We start from the raw sequence: 27,540 nt of genomic DNA on the forward strand, positions 1-27,540 counted from the left end.
ACACGAGCACAGTTTACATGATTTATTTCAGACTTACCTCTCTGACCCTCTAAGGCATTGGTTCTCAGACTGTAACAGGCCAAGACACACCTGGTTTACCTCAGATTATGTTGATGCACATCATGCTATGACCATGCGTTTCATTCTTATACATAAACATGACCCACACTTATTTGAATCAATGGAGGGAAAGTACTCTGTATCATGCCTCGGACGTGCAGAAGTGGCGAGTTTTAATGAGCAAAATCTGTCTTTTACAAAGAATATGCTGCTGTTTGAAGAGATAGGGAGCTAATAATTCCGTTATATGTGTGTGTATTATGATCCTCCTCACAGGTAACACCTGAATGAGTGCACTTTCTCAAAATGGGTCATTTATTGTAGTTAGAATATACGTAATTGATCAAACACCTCAACCACTGAGCACTGAGCTGATGTTTAGCTGGGCAGTTTGATATGAAAGGCTGCCTGCTGTGAATTGATCTCCCTGTGGGCGAAATCTATCTGAGAGCATGATGCAGTATGACCTCTGATCAACATGAAAGCATCCAATCTGTAAGTAGACTATATTCAAGGACACAAAAGGTTACAGGTATCCCCTCATATTATCTTTGACCACTTGTGTATCGTGTCTGTAGAAGTTTCTTTGTCATGCTTGCAAGATGTTCTTTATGTATTTTGCCTCTATTTTATACTCAGAACAGTTAACTAGATATTCAATACCTCGTGTATGAACTACTTACAGCACTTAGATTTTGATAATTGTGAGGACTCAAGAAAATTTCAAATATCAACATTATCCTAACTTAGTGTCCACAAGTCTTTGCCTTTACTGTATCGTTGAAGTTGGTAGTAAAACACTTGCACATGTCTACATAGTTCAGAGGACTTGGATTGTATTATGTAGAGATATATATTACACGATTACTAAAAAAAATGATAATATCTTACATTCTTGGAACAAAATGTGCTGATTATATTGAAATAGAGTGTACAGATTTAATAAACCAAACCCATTCAAGCCAGTTCTGGTCTGGCAAGCTTGCCCACGTTTTAGACCTTCTCTCAGGGTAGTCTTGCTTTTTAAAGCTTTACTGAAACAGTTGCGCTCATCAGTGGTGGTGGTGACTACGATAAACATTATGTGGTGTAGAGAATGACTCCGTTAAATATTTAATGGATCTATGGAAGTTGTGTGTATACAGGAAATGCAACTTTCACAGCAAAGTGGTGGATTGTTGGAGAGCTGTTGCTGTTTTGTAATTCATTACACAGATGTGTCAAAGTACAGTGCAGATTGGAGCTATCAGGATGAGGCTAATGGGTTGCATTTTTGAGATCAGTAGACTTCGCTCTCTAAAATACTGTTTTGGTTTTCTCTTGGAGCCACAGAAGATTTTTCTCTGGTTTTCGTACCACCATTTTTTTGTGTGCATAATATACTGTATGATTAGCGGTGGCATTTCTAATGTGGAGATTTCATTGTCTTTCATGGTAACATGGACATATGACTGAAAAAGAAATGTATTTAAATGCATTATCTCTTCATGTAAAGCTCATCTCATTGTTTTGCATGCGAATCCATTCTGGTCTCATTACAAGGGATAGGACTGTGTTTTGTGTTGTTGTTCTTGCACAGGGACATTAAATCAGCACTTAAAGTCTTTTTACATTAGTGAAGTCCATGCATGGTGCAGCTGATGAATCTGGCTCTCCCAAAGTCATAAAGAATCCAGTCAAATCCGAACCCAATAACTTACCTTCAGGTAAATACTTAAATCCAGATTATTTTGTGCCATATCATATGCCTCGTGCATTATCCTCACAGGAGTAATGCCTTGTGGTAAAGCAGTTTTTAAGAGGGGTGTAGGGCTTTTTGTTACCCAGTAACAAAAGCCCTACACATTAGATGTTTTTATTTTGTAACTGACATTAGTCACTAAATAATGAGGCAATTGGTTAGCAAAATTTGAATGATTGTATTCAGAGTTGTCCATATATAAATAATATTTACAACTCTGACACTTGGGGTTTGTCACAAAGAAAATGTTTTATTTGAAAGTCAGCTGTGTGTCAATAAAGAGAAGTGTCCTGCAGGCTTAAATAACTGTCTAATGCCCTGAAATGTCAGGCTGGTAAATGTTAAAGAATGGACAAAGGTATGCCGAGCCTCTTTGAATTGAATTTGCATATGTAAGCCATCATTCAATACATAATTGTTTAAGATCCTGCTGTGTTGTGTTGTTATTTCTTTATAGTGAGGAACACCCACACTATTACCACTGCAATTAAATGAATGCCAAAACCCACAATAAAACCTCACTGTCCTCCACCGTAATACATACTATATTCATCTAAAACATGATATATCCTTGTATATTTAGAGCAGTTAGTATTTTCCACATTGTTTGCTTCATTAGCAGTCAATAGATTTACAAAACACTCTGAGTTCAGTCTTAATCATGTCCATTGTATTCACAGTCGAGGCCCAGTGTTTACATGATCGTACCGCATGCGTGTCTGAGGCCCCTCCCCCTTCGCCCAGAGAATTAACTCTGACGCGATGACGTCACTCACGTAGGGTTCTTGGGCTGGAAGAATTCGCGGCGATGGCGACGACTGCTCGGTGCTGGAGAGGGACGCAGTGAAGCTGGCCTCGGCTCGGATATGACTAATGCTTATTTCGATCGAGGTTTATTTGCTGCGTTAGTACTTGCTCGGGCTTCGGGTGAATCTGTGGCTTCTTAACTTCTTCATCACTCCTTTTTCGCTGGTGAGTCCGCCGGTTGTGTTCGTTCTCCGTCGGGTGTGTTTTGACAGAGGCCTCCGTGTTGGGTTCCGCCCTCCATCTGATAACAACAAAAACAGTTTGCAGAGAGCTGCGCTAGCTTAACCCGCTAATGTTAGCTAGCTAGCCAGCTTACTGGCTTGGTCTATGCCACACAGCTACAAATGGGAAACACAAAAGTACTATGAGGTAGCAACACAACAGCACACTGTTTACTAGTAAACGTTGATGTCGGCTGCTTTTAATCCACATAAGTGTTGGCTTGCTAGCAGTCATTTAACTATTTAGCAAACTATTGACGTTAGCTAGCGTTAGCTGCAGACAACCTAGCTTAATGGTATCGTTAACTTACTCTAAAAGAAGGGAAGGCATCAGTGATGTTGACCTTAGTCAGCTAACTAGTTACTTTTGCATGTTGACATGTTGGTGACGTTAGTTTTTTTTAACTTGTCTGACGAACCTGTTAGCTAACGTCAATTAACTTATGCTAACTGACTTTTCTCTGCTAATAAATGGCTTCTACAAAACGTTAACGTTATACGTTACAGTGCACTAGGCTTGCTATCACTCGTAAGACGATTCAGAATAGTTTAGTACGGTTTTGGGATAACTAGTTATAGCTTATTCTTTACCCACGTCACTGTTATTTCCAGACACACAACGTTATGCTTTTCTGTGAGTTAACGTCAACGCTAATCTTTTTTTAGTGCCGATCTGACCGCCATCTGACCGTTAATGTAATTCAGTGACGCTAACTTTTTGCAGTTAGCAAAGTCAACGCAGTTTATCGCCTCGGTCAGTATTTATTTTGAACGTTGCTAACATCAGTTGCAGATTGGGGCTATTTTGCTTGCTTATGCAGCAGCCTGTGATGCGTGGTGGCCTGTCACGGGACAGGAGTACCGTTAAGGCTCTAAGGGGTTTAGCCTGAACTCAGGACCAGACTGAGCCGTAAACACAGGTCATGGTAAACAGAGCCCTGTGTGTGTGGCAGATATGCTTTATCAGGTAGCACCAGCAGTCAGAGCTGGACTCCTCAGTCAGTGACATGATCCCCCCCCCCCCCCCCCACGGCTACTTCACAACACTCTGAAAGGCCCAGACGCAAAGTCCTCATCTGACTTATCTGCAGCTGGAATTGTGTCTACTTTTTCTGCCCTTTGGCATCGTAAATCTTCCCCAGAAGCTGTGCAGAGGTGCTCATTCAACGACACTCTCAGATCAGATTTCAGTATCTGTAAGAGTAGCTGACCTTTACAACTATTTGTGGGCCTGTATGCTGAGAGATCTCTAACAGATTGCCTGATTCAAAAAGAGATGTTAGGCGATATGACTTTAAGGACATTCCGTCATGATATCAACATAATGTGGCTTTACCCGCACACATAATGTTTATTTTAAGCTAGTACATCTACCATGTCTTCCATTAGCTTGTGTTGACCTAGCAGCAGGGGTTTGAAATGTATACTATCCATGAATGTGTTCTTGTTTATTTTTTAAGGTAAACATTACATAGCCGGTTACCATGACTGACTCATGCCTGTATGTTGGCTAGACCGTAGATTTCCTTTGCTTCTATACCCCATTGGCCTTTTTCCATTCCACAACTGAGTTTAAGTGGTATCTCTGAGCTCACATGCGAGCCACTCTGACCACCAGTACAGCTATATTTGCAAGGGAATCAAAAGAGCCTCTGTAGCTTGAAAAGGTCTGCTGTTTGTAAGGAAAACCGTTTGCTTTATTATTCAGTTGCATATTTTCCTTCATTTTCACAGATTTCCATGTCTTACTTGTGAGAGTTTCCAAACAGGATCATCAGGACTACTCATTGTCCGTTACTGATTGTCTGTGGTAAGTCTAAAAGTTAAATCACACAACCGACATAACATTTCCAGCCATCTGCTGTTCTTTTAAACGTGTCCTCCGTTACATTTGTCCCTCTTTACTATAACTGATGCAACTGAGTACAAGCTTCACTGAAGGCCTAAATCCTGCCATTGCTAGCCAAGCCTTCCCTTATAGTGTCATGTCATGTGAATTGATTTGCTATTGAATGTTCTGAACATGACTGCCCAATCAGTTCATTGCCTACACCCATTCCCTGAGAAATTATTTACACATCCTGATGCAATCTCACAAATAAAGTAGTTCTGCAGTTTCACCAGCCTTCGAAATCCAGCCACTCCCTGCATTTACTTATTTTTTTCTTGAGAACTCCTTGAAAGTCTGTAGTATAAATACACCATCAGATGTACTACACGTTAGTATAGAGAAGGGTGTTAGTTTTGTTCAGTAGAGAGAGAGGATGGGTGATGTCATTGAATCGATGACTTTGCAGTTTGTAGTCGGGTCCTAAGGCCCAGATAAACTTGTATGTACATTATACCACATGACCACAACCATCTCCCTGTATGTTGATGTAAACGTTAACAATAATTCATTTGAAGTTTTGTATATATTTTCAACAAACCGTCTGTCCAAGATTGTCAATAAACACTTTTGTTATGAGATAAAACTATTGAATTTCATCAATAGTGTTGCCCTCCCAAAATAAGCGGTGTGACGAGACGTACAGATAACAAGACAGAATAGCAAATGTAGTATTTTGATCTTGAATTCTGTTTCTATAGATGTTATTCCATATTTTACGATAATGATCCCAGTGGTTATGGCTGCATAATGGCTCATCGCAGGCTGGAGGAGAAATTGATTCACTATTTTATTTATTAAACTGTGATCTGACCACATATAAGAGGATGATGGCTTTGTGCCCCATATATGATTGACATCTCTCAACATTCTGTGTTCCTCCTGTACAGACTGGTCCAGGCAGGAGTTCCTCGTTGGCTGACCCCCTTCCTTCACAGGGGCCATGGTAAAGTACCTTTCAGCTCATGCATGCTTTGGACAGTAACTGCTGTGGGTCCTGTGGACCTGGGTGCATTCTGCAGAATGGGAAACTCTCCATTGATTTTCACTTTCAATCAGCTCTGTTTACCAGAGAGCAGACAGTCAAATCAGCTGCAACAGTGTCAAAGGTCCTTCAAGGCTGCTGTCTAAGCAGAGCAGCTTTTTGTGTTGTATCGTCGCATCATGACATAACCACTGGATGGTGTGTTGCCTGTTGAACTGTGTGTGTGTGTGTGTGTTCTTGGCATGCTGCTGTGTGACGGCTGCCCCCTGGCTGGCCTCGGCTGGCTGCTCCTCCAGCAATGACCACTGCGTGTATCAGCTCGGCTCATGCCGAGTCAGCATGAGCTGCCGCTGTCAGTTATCTGCCATCTCTTTCGACCACCTTAATCTTTCTCTGCACACCGTTCGGCCTAAACTCTTCTCCTGACCAAACAGCCCCATAGATTCTTGTTGATGTCTGTCAGCGCAAGGCCATTCCCCCCCCCCCTCTCACCAGTTTGCCTTTGAGGAAGAATCCCTGACGCTGCTCGTCTATCCAGGCCTCGCATTCCCCACCGATGGGCACCCTCTGTGAAATATGTTGCATAAGACTACCGTGACCTCGAACATTTGGCCACCATGAAAGCCTGTTGATGGAAACTGCCTTTAAATTAAACAAATGTCCCCAATTTGATTTTGCCAACCAGATTTCTGCTCTCCTTTTTATTTTCATGGTCTTGTGTAAAGACTCTGGCATCTGTTATATCGTGGCTTGTTGCACAAGGGGTGATTATAGTCAATTGGCCTGGGTTGCACGTTACAGTGCGGGTGGGGAGGAGAAGACATCCATGCAAAGCAGCATAAATGCAGTCCTGTCAAGTTGGCTTTAAATCAACTCTCTGTGACAACACAGGTTGTGACACTTCTGACATTAATGTGGAAGCCAATTCGAGCAGTGAAAATCTAGACAAAATGGAGAAGTAGCACTTAATTCCCCCCCCCAAAAAAAACGACTACTGAGGCGTCTTTTGTGAAATGTTAACTACCCAAACAATTCCTACAGTGCAGCTTAGTTGTCAAAGCTGTGAATGCACGTGGAGCAGGGTGATAAACAAGATAATACTCAGCCTGTCCCTGGACAAATGTTTTAAAAGAGCCATATAAAAACAAAAAAATCTGCCTGAAAGAAGGTTGTGGTTGTTAAAGTGGATAAGAGTTCAGTAAAGATTTATTTGACCTTCTTTCTCTGCAGGAGGAGGAGTTGCAGCAGAGCTTGGAGTGCATCCAGGCCAATCAGATCTTCCCCAAGAAGTCCCCCGTTCTGGAGGAAGAAGACATGCAGGTGAGGAAGTCGCCGCTTATCTGCCAGTTAACCTGGCAGTCATGTGTTTGTACATGGGTGAGTCTCTCCTCTGTAATCAGTCACATAATCACTGTGACAACATGTGACTTAAGCTCACTTTCAGTTTGACCGGTCTCAGAAGTCGAGTGATATCTGAAGCTCTGTAATCTAAAAATAAAAAGGCACTTATTTTAATGTCTGTGTTGCTCAGTACTGCATACGCTAATGTTTTGCGGCCTAAATGGCCATTTTTTTTATTAAGAGAAGCTGCTGGGTTCTATAAAAAGTTCACTAGTTTGTTCTGGAAAAAGTTCTTGCTGTGGTATATAAAGGGTACATTCTGTACTTTATAACCATAGATTTACCTGCAAGAGTTAAATCTTTAATATATATATATATATATATATATATATATATATATATATATATATATATATATGACATGTTGTATCTCCTGCTGTTGCCAGGTGCCCTTTCCTCAGCTGCATGGGGAGTTCACAGAGTATGTGGGGAGAGCAGAGGACGCCATCATCGCAACATCCAACTACCGCCTACACATCAAGTTCAAAGAGTCCGTTGTCAACGTAAGTTATCTTTTGAAAAGTGAGCGACGAGCTTCAAGGTCAGATCTCTAAATAACTGAAGAATGAAATACTTTGTCTCCACTCGAGGCCGGGTGAGAGTGTGTGTTAATGCTTTGTGAATGGACAGAGTCAGGGCCATTGTGCCCGCGCTGTGGTGACCAGACCATTCAAAGCTGATCTGCACTGGCAGCACATGTGACTCCTCACCTCCTCTCCTCCTCTCCTCTGTTGTTACACTCGCTGCCTGCTCTGCTTTCTCTCCACACTTACCGTTGCCTTGGTTGCAGTGGTTCCACAGGGGATTCATAACAGTCACGCCTTCCCTCTCTCTCTCTCTCTCTGTCTCTCTCTTTCTCTCCCTCTGCTCTCTCTCTCTCTCTCTGTCTCTCTCTTTCTCTCCCTCTGCTGTCTCTCTCTCTGCTGTCTCTCTCTCTTTCTCTCTCCGTCTCACTTTTCACCATGTTTAGAAAGAGAGACTGACCTTGTTGCCCATGTGTGTCCACTTTGTTCTATATATTGTTGACTGAAGGGTTGCACTGGATAGTGGTACTGGGGGGAAAAAACTATTTTTTTATGTGAAGTGTACTATCCGTCAACATTCTATTTACATCCTATTCTGATTATTTGCCTTCATTTGACAAAGAAAGCTCACTTCAAATGTGTTTGGAAAAGCACGCTATGTTCAGATCACCAAGCTGCTCTGCCTCTGACGTGTGTGTGTGTGTGAGCAGCAAAGTTGTGCAACGACAAATCATGAGCTACGGGGAAAGCTTTTGGCTGTTTCACTTCCTTCCGTCTGGTGATATTCTAAATTGTTCTTATTGTCAACAAATACCTCGAAAAGACCAAAAGCAGCAATGAAACTATCCTCAACAAGTTTTGTCTGTGTTGTTCCAAAGCGACTAAAACAGTGAGACACTGCGCTGGGTTACATTTTACTTTACATTACAACACGACTAGTGTCGTTTATTTGTTCCACATACGCCATCCTGCAGCTGTAAATACCCAATAGTGCACACAATCTGGGACTCTAAATAGTCTCAAGAAGTGAGACAATTGCTAAAAGCTACAATCCCCATCTATTTTACTGAATTAAATATTTGTGACCAGGTTTTAAGGATTTGTGCCAGTAAGAATTAATGGGGCTGACAGCTATCGACAAACTTCCCAGAGCCAGAAAGTATTGACAGATGGCCCAACATGTTGGTTTTAGTCTTTTTATGGGATTTGTTGACCATAAGAAAGGTAAAGCTATTGTAATGTTTATCAAACCTCAATCTCTCGCTGGTACTGACTGAAAAGTGTCTTTAGCAATACAAACTGTCAAGTACCAACATTTTCCATTAGCGTTCGGTTAGATTTCAAAACTATTCTTAGATCAGATCCGGATCCAGCCCCGGATTTAAATCAAAACTTTGACAGTTTTAGGACACTTTCACAAACCAACATTTAGTCTGTTTTAATTGAACCCTAACGCGGTTCGATTGCCGTGAGAACACAATCGGACACAACTGCAGGAAGTGAACCAAAATGCAGGTGATTGAGGGCCGACTGCGCAGGTGTTTGTTGAGATTAAAACAGGTAAAGAGAATGTGGGAGAGGTCTGACCTAGACTTCTTCAGTCTAAGTCAGACTGAAGTAGGTTTTACCTGCCATCTGGGCCAAAGAGAGCTTACAGAATATGCTTAATATTGTCCTCAAACATAGTGATGTTTATAGAGGCATTGAGAGGAGAAGGAGTTTGTCCGAGTCATAGGAATGAAAAACTTTTGCCCTGCGATTATATATTATTTGGTCGGCTTTAATATGTGCACTGTGAAGCCGAACCAGACTAAATGGAACACAAACTAACATAATTCTTCCCGGATTTGGACAAGGTCAGCGCACAATGGCTTTCATTAAAGCAAAGTTATTGTCCAGCTGTTTGAGTTTAACATGTAACATCTGAGTCTTTTGTTTTGTATATATCCCTTCAGGGAAGGTATGAAAAAGATTTTCGTTTCCATATTTGTATCAAAACAAAAACAAAAACAGCAGCAGCATTTCATGTCATTCCATATTTCCAGGTTATTTTCTCTGTTACTTCATATAGTTTGAAAACAGGAACAAGTACCAAATCCCAAATGTAGTCATTTCCTCAAACTGATCCATATGATTACATGTAATAGTTAAGTTAATGAAACCTTCATAAGTATAGGATTTATGCAGTGGTTCTGGTGGTTGCATCCATCTGACTGCTTCCTGCTGTCATCTGGCTGCCCGTCAGGTTCTGCAGAGGTTAATTGGACCTTAATGAGCCCCGTGGTTCTTGGCTCACCCACGGCCTCTCTGTGCTCACACGAGCAGAGCCAACTTCACACATATTTGACTTGACTTGACGAGGCATCTGCATGCATCACGTGGCAGAGTTGTCAGAGCTCGCACATATGGGGTGGGAGGTGCCGCCCGAGAGCGAGAGGCTGCTAACAAGCAGCAGAGGAATTGTGTTGTAGATTAGAGGGCAGGAATTTAAGTTGTGGCAGCAGGATGCTCGAACATCCGGAAGACATACCGAAGATAGTTACAAACCAACGTGCACCACTTACATTGAACTTCTCTCTGTTTTGTTTTGGATAGAGTTGTTGTTGTTGTGAGGTGTCAGTAAGTACTCGGCAGAGCTGCACGACGTGGAGTGGTTGACTTGTGTGTGTATAACTTGTGTGTGCGCCTGTGTGTTAACCGGCTGGAGGAGTAGAATCCTGTGAGCAAAATGTATCCACACAAGCATTGAAGCTGCCAATCTTGAGCGACTGACCTGCTAATTGACTGGCTGCCGATGGCGCACGGCTCTGGACTGCGTGTGAACGGCAGCTTGAGCCCTTTTATGAAACGCCGCTGCGCTGCTGAACGCCGCTCTTTGCTAATTAACAGAGCTTAGTGAAAAGCAGCATAGGTATTTCCCTGCAGTATTCAAAGTATGCTCTTTAGTCATAAGCACGTGACCGTTTTGTACTTTTGGATAATATTAAAGATAAGACTGTAGCTCTGGGCCGAACAGGAAATACAGATGCAGGCTCCTCTGGATCTCGTGTTGATTGTTTTTGTTAAGAAGATAATGTATATTAACAGAGCTCAGAGAGATGTGACGGGAACAATGAATGGAAGTGCACCTGGACAAGTAATCTGTGTGACTTGTATATTTTTAGCAGCATGTGGCTGAAAGGTGTTTTTGTTTTTTTTCATACAATTCAATATTTTAATTAAAAACGTGAAATTGCTGATTATTTGCGTGAAGGAGTTTTTCCGTAGACCACCACTAATTTACTAAATGGATTGTCAGTTGCAATCTGCCACACTACTTGTACTGACTGCATGCGTTTGGGTCCGTAATGTATTCGTTATGCTGTTTAAAGTCTGACTGGGAGTAGAGTTGATGTTCCCGCTCTCTCTCTCTCTCCACAGGTTCCTCTTCAGCTCATAGAGAGCGCGGAGTGTCGGGATATGTTCCAGCTCCACGTCACCTGTAAGGACTGTAAGGTCGTCAGGTAGGACCAGTGATACACTCCTCAACCTAAAGTCATTCCTACTATTGCATCCTCTTTGTTAAAGGTACAGGGAACTTTAGTTAGAAGAATGTTGTTGTTGCTTTTTGAAGTTACAGAAAACACCAAATGACTAAAAATCACCAGCGTTTGTTTATTCTGACATTTCTCACATGAGTCCAGACGCAGGATGGTTTAGGTGTTACAATTAGGACGAAGCCATGACGCGTAGGTTGCTATGGTTACCACTTAAACATGGCACACACTGCAAAGGTTACAGAGGAATCCTACAGCTATAAACTGTATGTTTGACCAAGATGGGCCCAGAATTAACCGAAACCAACAGAGCAGCTGGAGGAGCAGCTGTAGGAGAAGGTAGTCCTTCTCCCTTCAACGCTTTGGCGAAGTCCCTTTCTGTCAACACTAATTACAGTTGACTAACTAGTGTTAATCACACATTAAAGGTGAAGCTCGTGTGAGAGCAGTGATCCAATGTGGACAAAAACTGCCAAACCTTTTTAAAACCCAGCGTCTGAACCAGAAAATAAAAATGGTACAATGTAGGTGAATAAAACAACGAGAGCTTTTTTTTTTAATGTCCAAGCTTCTATTCAGGTTTTCAAATGAAGCTTTGCCGTCATATGACATCATCACCCTTAAAAAACTCTTAACGAAATCCTCAATTTGAATAAAGCGATTCATTGAATTTAAAGGAGTTTTCTTATTAAATCAACCTTCTCACATGAAAATATAGCTTGCACCTCGCCAACAGATATGGATTGAAGCAGAATATTCAGTTCGATTAAAAACTTGAAGTGAATTATCTTTTTTTTTTTTTTAATGAATTTTGAACTTAACAATGCTCTAGAGTTCTAAGAAAGGTTTGGATCACAGGAGTTGGAAACGATCCTTCGCAGCCACGACTGGAATCTAATTCTACAAATAGTAAAATACTACTCCCTACCGAGCCTGTTGGTAACCGGTACCGCCACTTCACCCGTCTCTCCTCTGAGCATTTATAGAGACAGAGGTAGTGATTTACTCTTTGGTTGAGGAATATATCTGCTTTCCACAAACAATTAACAGTTCAGGCAAGTATTTGCTTGATTTCAGAAGTAGATATCAATATTGAAGTAGCAGTTACACTTTGATAACATGTTGTCGCTTGATCAAGGTGTAATGACGGCTTTTGCGTTTGATCCGCAGGTGTCAGTTCTCCACCTTTGAGCAGTGTCAGGAATGGTTGAAACGCCTGAATGCAGTAGTGCGCCCTCCCTCTCGCCTGGAGGACCTCTTCTCCTTCGCCTTCCACGCCTGGTGCATGGAGGTGTACGCTGGCGAGAAGGAGCAGCACGGCGAGCTGTGCAGACCAGGTACCCGACTATCGCTCGCACGTCCTCGCGTAACCCCCCAGTAGAACCTCTGCTCCCCGCTCCGGTCTCATCAGACTTCTCCGCTCTCTGTAGGCGAACACGTGACTTCCTGGTTCAAGAACGAGGTTGAGAGGATGGGCTTTGACACACAGAACGCCTGGAGGATATCTGACATCAACAGCAAGTTCAGGTAATAGCAGCTCTCATTCAGGAGGCCTGCTGCTGTTTTGATATCCCATCACTCCCAGCGAGAAGATAGATCCGTTCTTTGCTTTCATTGGCAAACGGCACAAGTCGGTGTGTGTGTGTGTGTGTGTGTGTGTGTGTTAGACAGTGGGTGTTTGTGTTATTGTACTCCACTGGTGCTGCACCCTGGGCTGATAAGAGCCCAGCCCAGGATTAGGTGTCTGTAGACGGAGATTTTAGTTGAGCCATCACAGCCCTTTGGTGCTCCCACTTTCTCTTTGTTGACTCTTTTTGCTCTCCCTCTCCCATCTGCTCTGCCAGGCTTTGCCCCAGCTATCCTCAGCAGCTCCTGGTGCCAGCCTGGATCACTGACAAGGAGCTGGAGAATGTGGCAGCCTTCCGCTCCTGGAAGAGGTTTCCTGCTGTGGTTTATAGGTCGGTGTGTTTGAATCGAGGTAGAAGGTCAAACTTGTGAACAGATACGCGGCAATAAAAAGCCTTCTTTCTTTTTGAGCTGATTGGCACTTTTTGATTTTGTTTGTGAATGGAATTTAACCATCTTCAGATAGCATCTTTATGGCTCTTTATCAGTGTCACTGTGGACAGAGTTTACTTTTGTTTGGAAAAAAAACGCAGCATACAGCTAATTAACTAATGGATTATTCCCTCCAGGCTACATTTGTCAATTTGGCTCTATTCAGAGTTTGTCAACATGGCCGACACCACTGACTTAACCTGTGAAACACACTGCGTCACGGCTACAGTGAATTAGGGTTGTTGTATTTAACAAACGGTGCTCGAGAACCTTTGATTTTTGTTTTTTGGAAACTACTCAAACCAGAAATATGAGACAAAGTTTGGCCCCCTTTTTTGTCTTGGTTAAAAGAAGAGAAATAGATGGTAAATGATGTCATAACCCATATACTGTAGCAGCGACTAGTATTGTCTTCCTGTCAATAAGATTAGATCTCAGATGAAATAAACCACCATAGTCTTCTCTTCATTTCTCTTGTGTTTTGGCTAACTTCTCCCCGGTCCCCTCCACACACAGGCACCAGACCACCGGGGCTGTGATCGCCCGCTGCGGTCAGCCAGAGGTCAGCTGGTGGGGCTGGAGGAACGCTGATGACGAGCACCTGGTCCAGTCCATCGCCAAGGCCTGCGCCGTGGACGGAAGCTCCCGCAAACACCTGTCCAACGGCGGCTACACCAACGGCACTGACCTGCCCGACACCGACTTCGGTGAGAGGCTCACACTCAGTCAGCCTCACTCGCCCTCTCACTGACTGACATACAGTACACACACACACACACACACACATACCTACCACCACGCTCAGATGGATGTTACCACAATATAGTCCTGTCGGCATGAACAGCAGACGCCGTTGTGCAATGCGGCCCGTTAGGGCTTGTCTGAAGCAGCAGACGCAAACAAACTCACACTTAACTGTTTAGATTCTGATGGATGTGCCTGGATGAGACTCATTCATGTCTTCTGCACTTCTTGATTGTGATAATGAAGCCCTGCATTCATACAAGCTGTACTGAGAGAGCATTTTCGCTGTGCTTGATGTCCGTATCAGAATCCTCCATGACCAACAGCGCAGAGGTGGAGACTTTGGCCACACAGCCCCACAAGTTACTGATCCTGGACGCCAGGTCCTATGCTGCTGCCGTAGCTAACAGGGCCAAAGGGGGAGGCTGTGAATGCCCAGGTAGGTCTTCTCGGCTCAGTCCCCGGTTACAAGCAGAATCAGGTCAATGGATGCTGTGGATTCAGCAGCTCAGTTCACAGCAAATGTGATTGTCCTGTGTGCTAAAATGAAAAGCTCCTCCAGCTTTAGTTTTCTTTCTTTTCTTTAACCATTGTTTTCCTCCTGTTCCAGAGTACTATCCCAACTGCGAGGTAGTGTTTATGGGCATGGCCAACATCCACTCCATCCGCAAGAGTTTCCAGTCTCTGCGTTTCCTCTGCACTCAGATGCCTGACCCAGCCAAGTACGTTTCTTCTACGCCTCCAGGAGTGCATCTGACTTCCTATAGTCGTAACTTAAAGCTCTGCAGGCTAAAACTATTAAACTCCAAACTTTGTAACGGTCAGGAACTAGTAATCACAGCTGGCTTTGGCTATACATCTCTGCCTGATTTAGAAAGCCGGGACCAACCCCAAGTGGAGGATCTCTTTCTGCCTGCACTCCCAGACTCAACGCTATAGTGATGTAATTGAATCGCTCTGGCTTAAGAGAACGTTGTTGAAAGTGATTTAGGAGATCAAAAACTCCCAACTCTAGATCCTTTTTACACAAACATACAGTACATGTACATAACCTTCTTTCTTTATTTGAGTATTACTCGTAGTGCCTTTTGCACATTTAATGGTGTTTATGCAAAAAAAGCAGCAGGTTACACAAGTTTTTCATTATTGTTGTATCAGTTTACAAAGCATCCATCCATCCATCCATCCATTACAACCGGATTATCCTGAGCCGGGTTGCTCCATTTTACCCTCCGTCGTGTTAAGATACATCATTCAGATTTTTTTGGTCTGTGTCCGGCCAAGCCCCATGTGAGACGCCCCACCAGACGCTGGCTAGTTTACAAAGCGTGATGGAACTAAGTTGTAGACTTACAGGCTTGTCTGTCTCTTTTACATACGCTCTGTGTTTATAGACAATACAAAACCCATAATGATTTGGATAATGACCCAGATAAGATAAGGCAAGTGAAACATTTACTCATAATGGAAGTAGGTCAAGGTGTATGCATGTCGCCCACTGGTCATGTATTATTTTGGAATATGACCATCTGGTGCCGAGCAGGAAGTGTACAGTGACTTTAGCAGCAAACGGCCAGCAGCTAGCTGGTGAACTCAGTTGAGTATTTAGCAGACGTGTCGGACGTGTCGGATATATTATATGAATGTTTGCTTACACGTGTGACATAACTTAAAAGGTGTTGATACGTTGTTTGTGCGCAGCTTGTTTCTGCTTCCCCCAAGTGGCCAAAAATATTTATTGCAGATTTAACGCATTATGTAAATACAGGCTTACATCAGGACAATATAGGACCATTTTACTTATCAGTTAACACTTTGTTTTCTAAGATAAAAAAATATTAAGAAAGTGGAATTACCTAACACATCTACATCATGGTTGTGCTCTCAGCTATACAAAGTCAGAGACGTTGCTGCTAACTAGATGAAGCTATAAATGCTGTGGTATGTGGCACTAGTCCATACTATGTACTATGTCCTTATAAAACACGCTGAGGCGTATGAGGTCCTCTGATGTCTTTGCTTGTTTGATGTCTGTGTGCCTGCAGCTGGCTTTCTGCGCTGGAGAGCACCAAGTGGCTGCAGCACCTGTCCCTGCTGCTGAAGGCGGCGCTGCTGGTGGTCAACGCTGTGGACAGAGACCACCGGCCCGTTCTGGTGCACTGCTCTGACGGCTGGGACCGCACCCCTCAGATCGTTGCTTTGTCCAAAGTGCTGCTGGACCCTTACTACCGCACTATTGAGGTACTGAAGACTCTTCTTCTTTCAGTTCCTTCACTGAGCCTTGCGACCTTTGTTAGCATTTTAAATTTTAGTTTTGGGGGTATGTTCCCATGTAAACTCTCCTAACATTGACATGCGATATGTAATACATGTTATATTTCCAATGCATCTAGGATAGAATTGTTCACTTTTATGAGCATTTGTTGTTTTTACGTGAAAAAGAAAACCGTCAGTGTGATTGATCTGAAAGTGTCACGCTGCCGTTCCATTGAGTCAAAGATCTTGTGACGTCTTTGTGCAGGGCTTCCAGGTTTTGGTGGAGACTGATTGGCTTGACTTCGGCCACAAGTTTGCCGACCGCTGCGGCCATGGAGAAAACTCTGAGGACCTGAACGAGCGCTGCCCCGTCTTCCTGCAGTGGCTGGACTGTGTTCACCAGCTGCAGAGGCAGTTCCCATGCTCCTTTGAGTTTAATGAGGCCTTCCTGGTGCGTAAAAGTTTGGTTTCTGATGTCAAACAGAACTAGTGAAGTCTGACATAATCCTGAGGTTAGATGCTTCAAAGAATGCTGTCACGTGCAGCAGTGCCTCTGTTTCAAGTGTATTCATGTCACTTTCTGATTGTGAGCGACTGATGCAGTTCCAGTCTGGTGTGTTCTTAAGTCGTATTAGGAAGCTCTTATTATCATACCTGAAGTGTGTACACAAGCCTCTACATGTCAGTTTGTGTGTGTGTATGCAGGTGAAAATGGTGCAGCACACCTACTCCTGTCTGTTCGGCACCTTCCTGTGTAACAGCGGCAAGGAGAGGGAGGACCGCCACGTTCAGGAGCGGACCTGCTCCATCTGGTCCCTGCTGAGACCGGCAAACCGCACACTGAGGAACATGCTGTACTCCTCCCACTCCGAGACAGTACGTCCTCTGTCTATCACTAAGTGTTGAGCCTTTAGGAAGTGGCTACTGCTAGTTCTGGTTTGAAGACAAACGAGGAACATAAGTTAAAGAAAATGTCTCAGTGGAATTGAAAACAAAAACAAAGAGGCTTTTCCAAATCCTACAGGTTCAGACAGCAAGGTCTTCTAATGCATTGTGGGAAAAGATGAGCCCCAGAGCTATGCATGTCATAATGTCTCTTTGGATTTCTCACTAATTGTTTTGGCCTGTGAGATTTGAATTCTTGTGGTTACCGTTGTTTTTGTGCTATTCTGCTATTCCCTTCTCTCTTCTGATGACACCGAGCTAAGTCTGCAGCTGTTGTTGCAGGTTCTCCACCCAGTGTGTCACGTACGCAACCTGATGCTGTGGACGGCGGTCTACCTGCCCAGCTCCTCCCCCACCACCCCCTCGGATGACTCCTGCGCCCCCTACCCGGTGCCTGGTGGCAACCCTGAGGATGCGCCCCTGGGCAGGTGAGCCTGGCGCGCTGGCACCCGACCCCCCCCTCTCTTCCTCCCTCATGTAAGATAAACACAGGTCAAGGACTCCCACAGCCAGACGGGCCGGGCGTTTCAACTCCACTGCTTAGATACTTTGCTCTGCTCGGGCCCTCCCACTCACAGATACAGTTTTACGCTATGCTTATCTTGTGTCTCATGACAGTCATACCATCGAGGAAGAGCAGCAGGAAGTTGATTCATTTCAATGATGGCACAATTTATGATGGCTAGCTCTAAGTTAAAGATACTAGGTCTGAATGCATTTTTCTTGTTTTGATGAGACTGATGTAATTTATTTATACACACTGACTCATTATTATGTAATGACATGTTATTTCCTGAGCATAAATCTTCTTTTGTTTGCCCTTCAGACGTACGAAGACTCGCTCTTTCGACAACTTGCCCAGTGCATGTGAGCTGGGAAGCTCTCTGGCTCCGAACCGCCGCTCCAGTGACCCGAGCCTCAATGAGAAGTGGCAAGACCACCGGCGATCTCTGGAGCTCAACATGGCAGTGGGGCCCGAGGGAGGGGGCAACCCGGACCAGGAGGTGCGGCCTAACGGAGTGGGGCCTTACCCAGACGGAGTGGACTCTGAACTGGAAGACAGCCCGCAGCCCCGGGGCCCGCACGCTGAGCTCGGACAGGAAGCCTCTGTGAGCGCAGCAGCAGCAGCGGGAGAGGAAGCAAAGGAGGCGGAGCTCTCTGTGGCGGTGGGCGTGGCGGAGGGCCAAATGGAGAACATCCTTAAGGAAGCCACTAAGGAGGAGGCGGGAGCAGATGTTCAGAGAGAAGGAAGTGCCGCTGTGACACATGTCACTGACACCGTTGACACGGAGTCAGAGGAAGTAGCAAAAGTTGAAGAGCAGGATCAGTGTGCTGAGGTCAACGGGACTGTGATACAGAGAGAAGCGCTTGCTAATGGTCACCATCCAGTAAATGGCGTGATGGAGGCTGAGGAGGAGGGTGTGTCTCTCCCTCTGCCCACACAGATGGCAGAGGAGCTCGATCAACAAGCAGCTGAGGTGACTCAGGCCCCGGAGGATCTGGAGAAGCAGGATGTAGAGAACTCCTCTGTGCAAGAGGAGCTTGCACATGGACCCAGTGAGTCCGGCTCAGATGAGCCAGAGGAGCCTGCAGCCCATAGAACTATAACTAACGGCTTTGTGGACCGGTCGCCTAAAGAGCCAGATGTGGATGAGGAGACCTGCCTTGACTCTGAATCTGACCACGGTGACTCCGAGCCAGTGGTGCAGGTGGACAAGAGGGCCTCCCTGATGGAAAGCTCCACAGAGACTTTAACTGAAGAGGCCTGCGGCAGGATGGAGCCACCAGCACAGCCACCCGTCTGTCCGGCTCGTCAGCCCTGCAGTGACGGCAGGAACCAACCGCCCTGCTCCAGGAAGGAGAAAGGACTGGAGGCAGGCGAGCATGGCTTTATCAGAACTTTAAACGGGGGCTGCAAGCGACCCTCTGTCAGTGCCTTTCAGTCTGTGAGTGCTGACCCCAGCAGGGAGGGGATTTGTAACGGCGACGGCTCCGACGTGGAGCCCTGCGGAGGACATCACTGGGCCAAAGGGAACGGGGAGAGGGTTCCTCTGAGTCGACAGGTGTCCCTAGCGAGCTGCAACTCCCTGATCCTCCATCCACGCGGAAGCTGCTCCCAGCACCGCTGGTGCCACGCCCTGCTGGGCCGGGCCGCCATCAGCCCGGAGCAGCCGTCCCGCAGCCACCTCGACGACGACGGGCTGACCCTGCACACGGACGTCATCCAGCAGAGGCTGAGGCAGATCGAGGCGGGACACCAGATGGAGGTGGAGACTCTGAAGAAGCAGGTGCAGGAACTGTGGAGCCGCCTGGAGAATCAGCAGCACGCCGGCTCCCACAGGATCAACGGAGACATGGGAGACGAAGTGGTAAGATGCTGACAGGCCGACCGTGAAACTGACCAACCAGCCCATCTGTTTGCCTCCTGGATGGTTACATTTTAAGTTGTAACTTGAGCATGACGAACTCCTTCACACTCCTTCTGATTGTCTGTGTCTCCCTCCATGCAGACCTCAATGACAGACTCTGAGTACAACCTGGACCCCAACTGTTTGTCGCGCTGCAGCACAGAGCTTTTCTCCGAGGCCAGCTGGGAGCAGGTGGACAAGCAGGACAATGAGGTGAGCAGCCAGCCCAAGATCATTTCAGGGAGGGAAGTAGCTCGCATGTATGGACTTCAGATCTCTTAGAAATGGCAGTTGATGATGGTCGATGGGAGCTGTGAACTGAGATTAGTCTGTACATTACAGGTGACTCGCTGGTACCCCGACCATTTGGCAGCCCAGTGTTACGGCTGTGAGAGCAGGTTCTGGCTCGCCGCCAGGAAGCATCACTGCAGGTATGTACTGAGGGTTATCAAGCTGCAGAAGCTCAAACCTTCAGTCACTATCCCTGTCATTGACTTCTCCTGTCTGTCCCGTTGAGGCTTAAAGAGACGTTTCCTCTGTTTAAGCTCGCCTATCTTCGGTTCAGACTGAGTTTATGTGTCCCGATACATCCAGACCAGTCTAGATTATGCTGAGGCAGCTTTCAGTTCACACTCCGCATCTTAATACGTCTTAAATTCATCGTGAGTGACCTAGAATCTAGTGGGATTATACTTCCTCTCCACATCACAGACTGTGTTTCAGTTTATTGTCCAGCCTTTTCTGTAATAATGACTTATTACAGCAAATATGGTTAAGACAATCAAACGTGTCCTTAATATGTTTTAAATGTCCACTATGATCAGGTCCAAGACGCATTTTAGTACCAAGTGTGTCCTTTCTGCTCTCTCATTAACGGGCCACAGCAGTGATTAGTATTGCATTTCCACAAAGTTGTGAGAAATGTGAGCGACAAATTAAAAAAATGGTCCAAATCTATGCAGCAGAAGTTGAGATATTCTGACTTTTAGGCCCGGGTATGAGTCCAAAAACGCTGAGTTCTACATTCCCCATAATGCAACTTGATTATCTTTACTACACCCTCCCTGCCTTGTAAACACACATAGCTTTCCAACTCCACACCTGCAGTTTGAAATGCAGGTTTTCTATTATAAGTTGACTCAAGCCCAAGCTGAGATAACCCAGATGACATCGTGATGGTGTCCGCGTAGATAGAATTGAAATAGATTAGACTGATTGTTTTTTTGGATAAAGCTGCCGTCCTACACTGATGAGCCCAGACATAACTGGGCCAGACTGAACAACTTTGACCATTCAAAGTACATCAAAGTATCCGGATATCGGTCGGGGATTTGTGTGCAGAAAGAGATCATTCTGGAATGATCTTTTGTTTCATTACCACATTTTCCGCCACTGCTGATCCGGAATCAGGCTCCTTGGATCGAGTAGTCGACTATTCGGGGTCAACCCGAATCAAGTTAATCCCTGAGAGGATTCAATTGGACGTCTAGTTGCTCATCCAGTGTGGTCTGGACTGCAGACAAAGCTGTATTCAATAATCTGTAATACATTAATCTTATTATAACATTTTTATTTCAGCCATGGATTCAAAACACAGCAGTCTGGAATCACCAGTGTAGCAATGCAGCCATCTCACAATTGTAGCACTCTTAGATTTTAGACGCACATCTTCAGCAGGAAGTGTGTTTTAGTGTGTGACGTGTTCTCCACTGCTCAGGCAGTTCTTATCCATTGTCTGCCCCTCTCTACAGTGGCAGGGAGCCTGTCCAGGAGGTCTGGTGAGATCCGGCTCCCCTGTCCCCTCCGCCACCCCACCCTCCACCCTTTTAACCTGGCATCGCTCCACCTACCTCCTCCTAATCTCCCCCCCCCCCCCCCCATCCCTGCTTTCCTCCCCCTCCCCACCTTTTGCATCTGGTTTCCCTCTCATTCTGTCGTAGTTGTCAGAAAATCTTCAGGGAAATCTCTCTTCATGTCTGAGATGTATTGACTTGAGTGTGTGTCCTGCTGAGCCAATGTGTTTACATTCAGCGATTTTTAAATTGGCTGTGTGTGAGCAAGGTGCTGTCCGTGGGAGGGAGGGCTGTGATTGGTCGAGGGGCTGATTGTTATTCCACCTGAAAAAAACATTCCAATCTAAAAAAAAAAAAAAAAACTGTGGACTTCCTCAACCTCAACACTCCTCCTGCCATAGCACCACATCCGCATCCTGCCCCCCCCTCCCTCCCCCACCCCCACCACCACCACCACCCCCTCAACACACAACATGGCAGCATGCTGCCCCGAAACCAGCCGTCTGCATCTCACCTCCCAGCAGCACAGCATGGTACTGGAGACCACTCGGTCCACTCGGTGGTGTAAAAGCCCGGAGACTCAGAGTGAATTCGATCTTTTTCTTTAATTGTAACTTTTTGCTCAGGGTGAGTTCAGGCAGATAGAAGGGGCGGCTGTGTGTGTCAGTGTGTGAGCATGGCCTTACATCTTAATCTGAGCATGGGCGTCCGAAGCCTCCAGTGTGACCTGCCTTCCTGTCTAGTGACGGTAACGTGTTTTTTAATGGGCTGAATTATCAAGCAAGCGCCACTGAGTGTCGGAGCGCCTCTGCTAACCCGGCATGTAGTGCGGCATCACCGCAGAGTGGAACTAAACAGGATGAGGATCATTTCTTCCTGTTTTATCATGCGTCCAAAGTGATCAGATTGTGATCAGACGGAGCAACAACAACAACAACAACAACAAAAAGATCATTGTTTACACACACATTGTTTAGACACATTTTCACATCAGCATCCTGTTCGTTAAATGTGACATATATATATATATATATATATATATATATATATATATATATATATATATATATATATATATATATATATATATATATATATATATATATATATATATATATATATATATATATATATATATATATATATATAATCTCTCTCTCTATCAATCTGCGGCCGAAAATAGTCCTCACCATATTTTTTTTTACTCCTGTTCAACATTTGTTAGAAACAACGGTGCACAGATGTTTTACAAATATTTCAGCCTTAAAGAAAAGAAACTAGATTTAAATATTTACAAATGGGTGACACAAACATTAAGTAGGAGCCGCTGAGTTTGGACGGATTTACCAACTTACACAATGTTAGTTTTGGAATATTGCCTTAAAATCCAGTGAACCCCTGAAAAGATTTCTCTTCAAGCAGAATGAACTGCAAAGACTAAACAATATTACACATTTCAAGCTAAATGAGTTCAGTAAATACATTCAAATTAATTAACTATACATTGTTTGAATCCAACTGTATTCTACAATTTCTACTTCTGATTATTTTTCATCCCGTTTTGTGTTCAAATTGTGAACCCCCCCCCCCCCCCCATATACATGTATATATAATGTTATGAATAAGCACATTTTTGTCTGGTTCCTCTGAGGAAAGGAGTCATTTCTATCTGGATGTACTTAAGCCAGCTGCCTTAAGCCAGCTTTGAATTCATAACAAATCTAGACTTGTATCACATGTTCGACAATCAAATCAAGCTAACTCTGTTTTCCATGCATGAAGAACGGGGCCGAGTGCAAATATAGCGGCTCGTGTGCAGAGGAGACTCGTGGTAACTGTAGGTGTGGAGAGGCAGTGACCCGTCTGTGCTTCCCTGCAGGAACTGCGGTAACGTGTTCTGTGCCAGCTGTTGCGACCAGAAGATCCCAGTGCCAAGCCAGCAGCTGTTTGAGCCCAGCCGTGTCTGCAAGACCTGCTACGGCAGTCTCAAGCTGTGCCCGGCTCCCCTGGACCTGGACCTGAACCTGGACCTGGAGAAACCATCACAGCCAGCTCCAACTGAGCTTCAGAGCAGCGGAACAGGATGAGCAGCTGGCCGCCGACACCGGCGCACCGCTGAAGAAGAGCACAGGAGCTACACAGAATGTCCCATGTACTTTGTGTGTGTGTGTGTGTGCGTGTGCGTGTGTGTGTGCCGCAGAGATGGAATTTAATGTGTATATACAGAGGATGACGCGGTGGAGGAGCTGAATGACGTGTTGGTGAGATGCCGAGCGCTCTGAAAGGTGGGTGTGCACAGGAGGAGGTGTGTGCGTGTGCGTGTGTGTGTGCGTGTGCGTGTGCGTGTGCGTGTGAGAGTGTAATGCACACATTTGCCACATAGATGGTTTGTGGCAGTGACGGGACGCCACTCCGAGGCCAGAGGAGTGAGAATGGACATACTGGTGCCTTGGACCAGGCAGGCAGAGGAGGTGGTCTCACTGTTTACTGAAGTCTCTCGGAGGACTTTGGTCCGTTGAATCATTTAGCAGCTCGTCAGACTCTTACGCAGCATCATCTCAAAGCTTGGACTCTTTACTTTGGAGGACGTAGGATCAGTAGCCACATGGAAGATCTCCAGAGACGGTCCCTCAGCTTTAGAAATGTCTGGATAGCTGATATTTCACAGATGTTGTTTAGGCAACGCTTTAAGGGTCAGTTCACCCAAATTGCAACACTATGTTACCTCACTTAGCTCTAGTGGTATCGAACCGTGAAGCAAATCTCATTTCAGGTCGTTTTGGGATCTCATTTCTGAGATTTCTGCTGCTCCTGTTTTCAATTGTTAATAAGTCATCGGATCATTTTACCAGTTCATCAATTCATATTTTCTTTCTGTAATATAGTGAAATATGATCATTATAATGTCTAAGAGGCCACATATTCATATTGCTTGTTTTGTCCGACTAACGGTCCAAAACTAAAAGATATTCAATTCAATAACAAATATGACAAAGAAAGGTTTCATTTCTTTACATTTGAGAACCTGAAACCAGAGTGTTTTCTGCAGTTTGACTATTCAATTATAAAATAACTAATTGTTGTTTGTGGCTCACAGATTTAGTATTGAACTTCCGATATATCTTGACATTTAGTCTCTAGTGTGGTTCAGGCTCTAAAATGCAACTCAGTAGTGTCTTTAAACTCGATCCTTCCTTCCTACCCTGATGACATCACTATGACGTCATCAGGGTTATATTATATTCTATTTTTTAGACTTGATGAAGACCCTCCTGAGCCGCAGAAGACATTATGCAACTTGTTTTCAGTCGTACGCCTCTTGACAAGTGAACTGACTTTATGTGAAGAATTGATGAAGTGCTCCTTTACAAAATTCATTGGACTCATTACTGGATCATCCACAATGTAGTCATTTTGGTGAACTGACCCTTTAAAATGCTCTGCGCTGAATCTCAACTTGCATATTTGGAAAGAAAGAGAAATTATATATTAGCGTGTTTGTGTTACTGTGTTGAGATTCAGCCCGGAGGACGTTAGAATCCTCAAAGTTAAGCATTTTGAGGATTCTTTTATTCTCTCAAAGTACTTTACTTCTTTTGAATGAGTTTATTATCTTTGAACAGAATCACCCATGTGAGTCTTAAAACAGGACTAGTTAGTTAAAAACACCTGACCCTTTAACAGCTGACGGCCGCTCAGCTGACAGACTGTTACTAAGCTGATGTGTTGTGGCGTTGTCGCTGTGTGTCAGACGCAGCGGCGGAGTAATCTCTGCTGTTACCTTCACGCCCTTCACTCACAACAGCCCTGTTGTTTATTATTTTTACCCAGCAGGCACTGGGAGCTGAGCATCACTTTTCAGTCTCTCAGTGGAAATCACTAGCACAGCTGTGAATTTGACACATTTAACTTCCATGTTCAAATTTCCTACGGCAACAAATTCTCATTTAATGTAATTATTTTCTCGAGGCTGCCGTAGACCGTGACCTCACATGTGATCTCCGCTGCGATTGGCTGCGAAATTGAGAAGCGCAGCGGCAGCAGAAAGGGCTCTTGGCGTTTTTAAAAGTCTGTAACTCCCTCATGAAATATGTTAGAGAAGCTTCACCGAGACACCCGCTCTGCCTAACACCCATTCAATGACCTCCTTGCACACACACACACACATACACACATTGTTTTGTAAAATAAATGAATAAAATAATATATTCAGATACCTATATAGCATTTAAGAAAAATGTATAGAATCCTTGAATAGTGGCTCACTTAATTAGTCACCAAAAAGTTTTTTTTTTTTTATTCCTTGTTATTTCTTTGTTTTCTTGTTATTAATTGCAGAAAAAAAGTATATTTTGCGACCTGTTGAAGATAACGGGTGTGTTTTTTGATAGCGACGCAGGGTGTCCTGTTTTGATGCTGCAGTGGTTTTCCCTCTGAAATGCGATCATTATCTTTGGTTTAATTTATTCAAGCTTTGTTGCTGAATTGCTGTTTGAAATCCAGACAACTCAAATGCCACAGGATAATCAGTGTGTATCGAGAGGAGTGAGAGAAGGTTCTGATCCGAGGCTACGGTGACACTCTACGTCATTTCTGTTTTGTATCGGCCAGTGGCAGAAGGATTCGTGGCTCTAACCATTTCCATATTAGGAGGGGAAGGGGTCACGTGACCGCCGACGATCACGCGTCAGAATGAGAGTGAAACGAGTGCGTCTGTAGCCAATGAGAAGTCGATGCACTGAGAGAACGGTGGTCCAAAACAAACAGCCTAAACCCAAAGTAAAAGCCCCCCACTCACCCACACACACATTGCTCCATACAAAGTCATCTACAAACACTACCTCTACTTTGTACACACACTTGTTCATGCACACACTGGTTCCCACTGAGCTTCTAGTAGCTGAGTGACTTTCCACATCTACATCTTTGGGAATGGCCTTTGTTGTTGTTGTTATTGATTATTTTTCCCCTTTAGTCAGCTGGAGAATTAAAGGTTCAGCACACAATCACAGACGTTCATTTTAATGGCGATCTTATTGTTGAGACTGCCAATCTTTTCATCCTTCTTCCTCCTCATCAGCTTGTCGGGTCAGCAGAGAACGGCCCACTCGTGCTTCGGGATGATAAAGTTTTGACTATCAGAGGAAATGCATAACTTTAACTGTGATTGACAGCATGATGCTATTGAATCGTACTCGAGCTTATATCACTGATCACATCTCCTGTTGGATTTAAATCGGCAGAGGATTGAAGTGTGCAGTGGAGCTGATGTTGAAAGGTGGTCAGAACAACAACAGGCTTGAAGTGTTTGTTTTTCTCACTGTCCTCCTGTGGAAGTGGTGTTTAATTCAAAAGCTGGACCTCCGGTCTCTCAAACAGAATGGAAAATAGGAATTTGTTGGCCCCTTATTTCTGTAAATGTAATATTTACTTGTGATGAGCAACGAGAGTGGCATTAACTGTTCAAACACTCATTTCTTTGAGACGGTACTACTGCATTAAACGTGCAGGCAATTCAAATGTTGGTTCGACGCAGACCAGCCTCTCTAATCTGATCTGTTTTGATATCTGAAGAAACTTAAACTGATCTTCAACCAGCATATTGACTTCACATCCAACATTTATAATGTTGATGTAAAGCTGGCTTGTTATTCTAGATCAGTGCTCCTATTAACGGATGATTTATTCCAACTGTCTGTCCTAAATGTTGACGGATGTTTGACATCACTTCATGATCTCTTAAATATAGACTATCAAATGGTACCGAAAGACTTCATTTGGCTATAATGAGATGCGTAATGTCCCTTGAAGGGCCAAAGCTTTCTCCCTTTCCCCGTAAACGCATCGGCAGGCGGCAGCATGAATCCTTACTCTGTATCGTCACCACCATCACAGGCATGTGGGGCACCAAGCTTGTCTTGTTCAACAACCCATGAATGTGAATTGTCTAAAAAAAAAAAAAAAAAGATAGAAAAAACGCTATTTTTTTGCACATGTCATGAAGAAGACACTGCCACAGAGTGCATCAAAATAAAGCTGAACCTGAACGTGTGCTGTGCTTTTCAGTGTTGTAACGAGCATCATGGTTGGTGGTTTGTATGTGCGTGGGAGGGTCGGGGTCACGTGGTGAACAGGTCATCAGCTAACGTCACCAGTATGAGCCCTTGCTGTGC

At 44.4% G+C, this 27,540-nt stretch overlaps 1 protein-coding gene across 6 annotated transcripts; it reads left to right on the forward strand.

Moving 5' to 3' along the window:
- Positions 1-2,593: 2,593 nt before the first annotated feature.
- On the forward strand, positions 2,594-27,418 carry mtmr3 (myotubularin related protein 3). 6 transcript variants are annotated; one of them, XM_079161333.1, is made up of 22 exons: positions 2,594-2,773; positions 4,564-4,639; positions 5,608-5,663; positions 6,933-7,022; positions 7,490-7,606; positions 10,223-10,246; positions 11,048-11,130; positions 12,334-12,500; positions 12,594-12,690; positions 13,008-13,121; positions 13,738-13,928; positions 14,273-14,404; positions 14,576-14,687; positions 16,011-16,206; positions 16,487-16,672; positions 16,927-17,097; positions 17,449-17,594; positions 17,993-19,535; positions 19,677-19,787; positions 19,917-20,005; positions 21,326-21,352; positions 23,247-27,418. In XM_079161333.1, exons 3-22 carry the CDS (start codon positions 5,661-5,663, stop codon positions 23,452-23,454), a joined length of 3,807 nt encoding a protein of 1,268 aa, XP_079017459.1. In that variant the 5' UTR covers positions 2,594-2,773; positions 4,564-4,639; positions 5,608-5,660; the 3' UTR covers positions 23,455-27,418. The 6 variants fall into 6 exon arrangements, with proteins under 6 accessions (XP_079017459.1, XP_079017462.1, XP_079017461.1 ...); XM_079161336.1 differs by having other exon boundaries at positions 21,326-21,347; positions 23,247-23,390; XM_079161335.1 differs by lacking the exon at positions 21,326-21,352.
- Positions 27,419-27,540: the final 122 nt, after the last annotated feature.

This window comes from Pholis gunnellus (assembly GCF_910591455.1).
Source record: "Pholis gunnellus genome assembly, chromosome: 6".
NCBI lineage: Eukaryota > Metazoa > Chordata > Actinopteri > Perciformes > Pholidae > Pholis > Pholis gunnellus.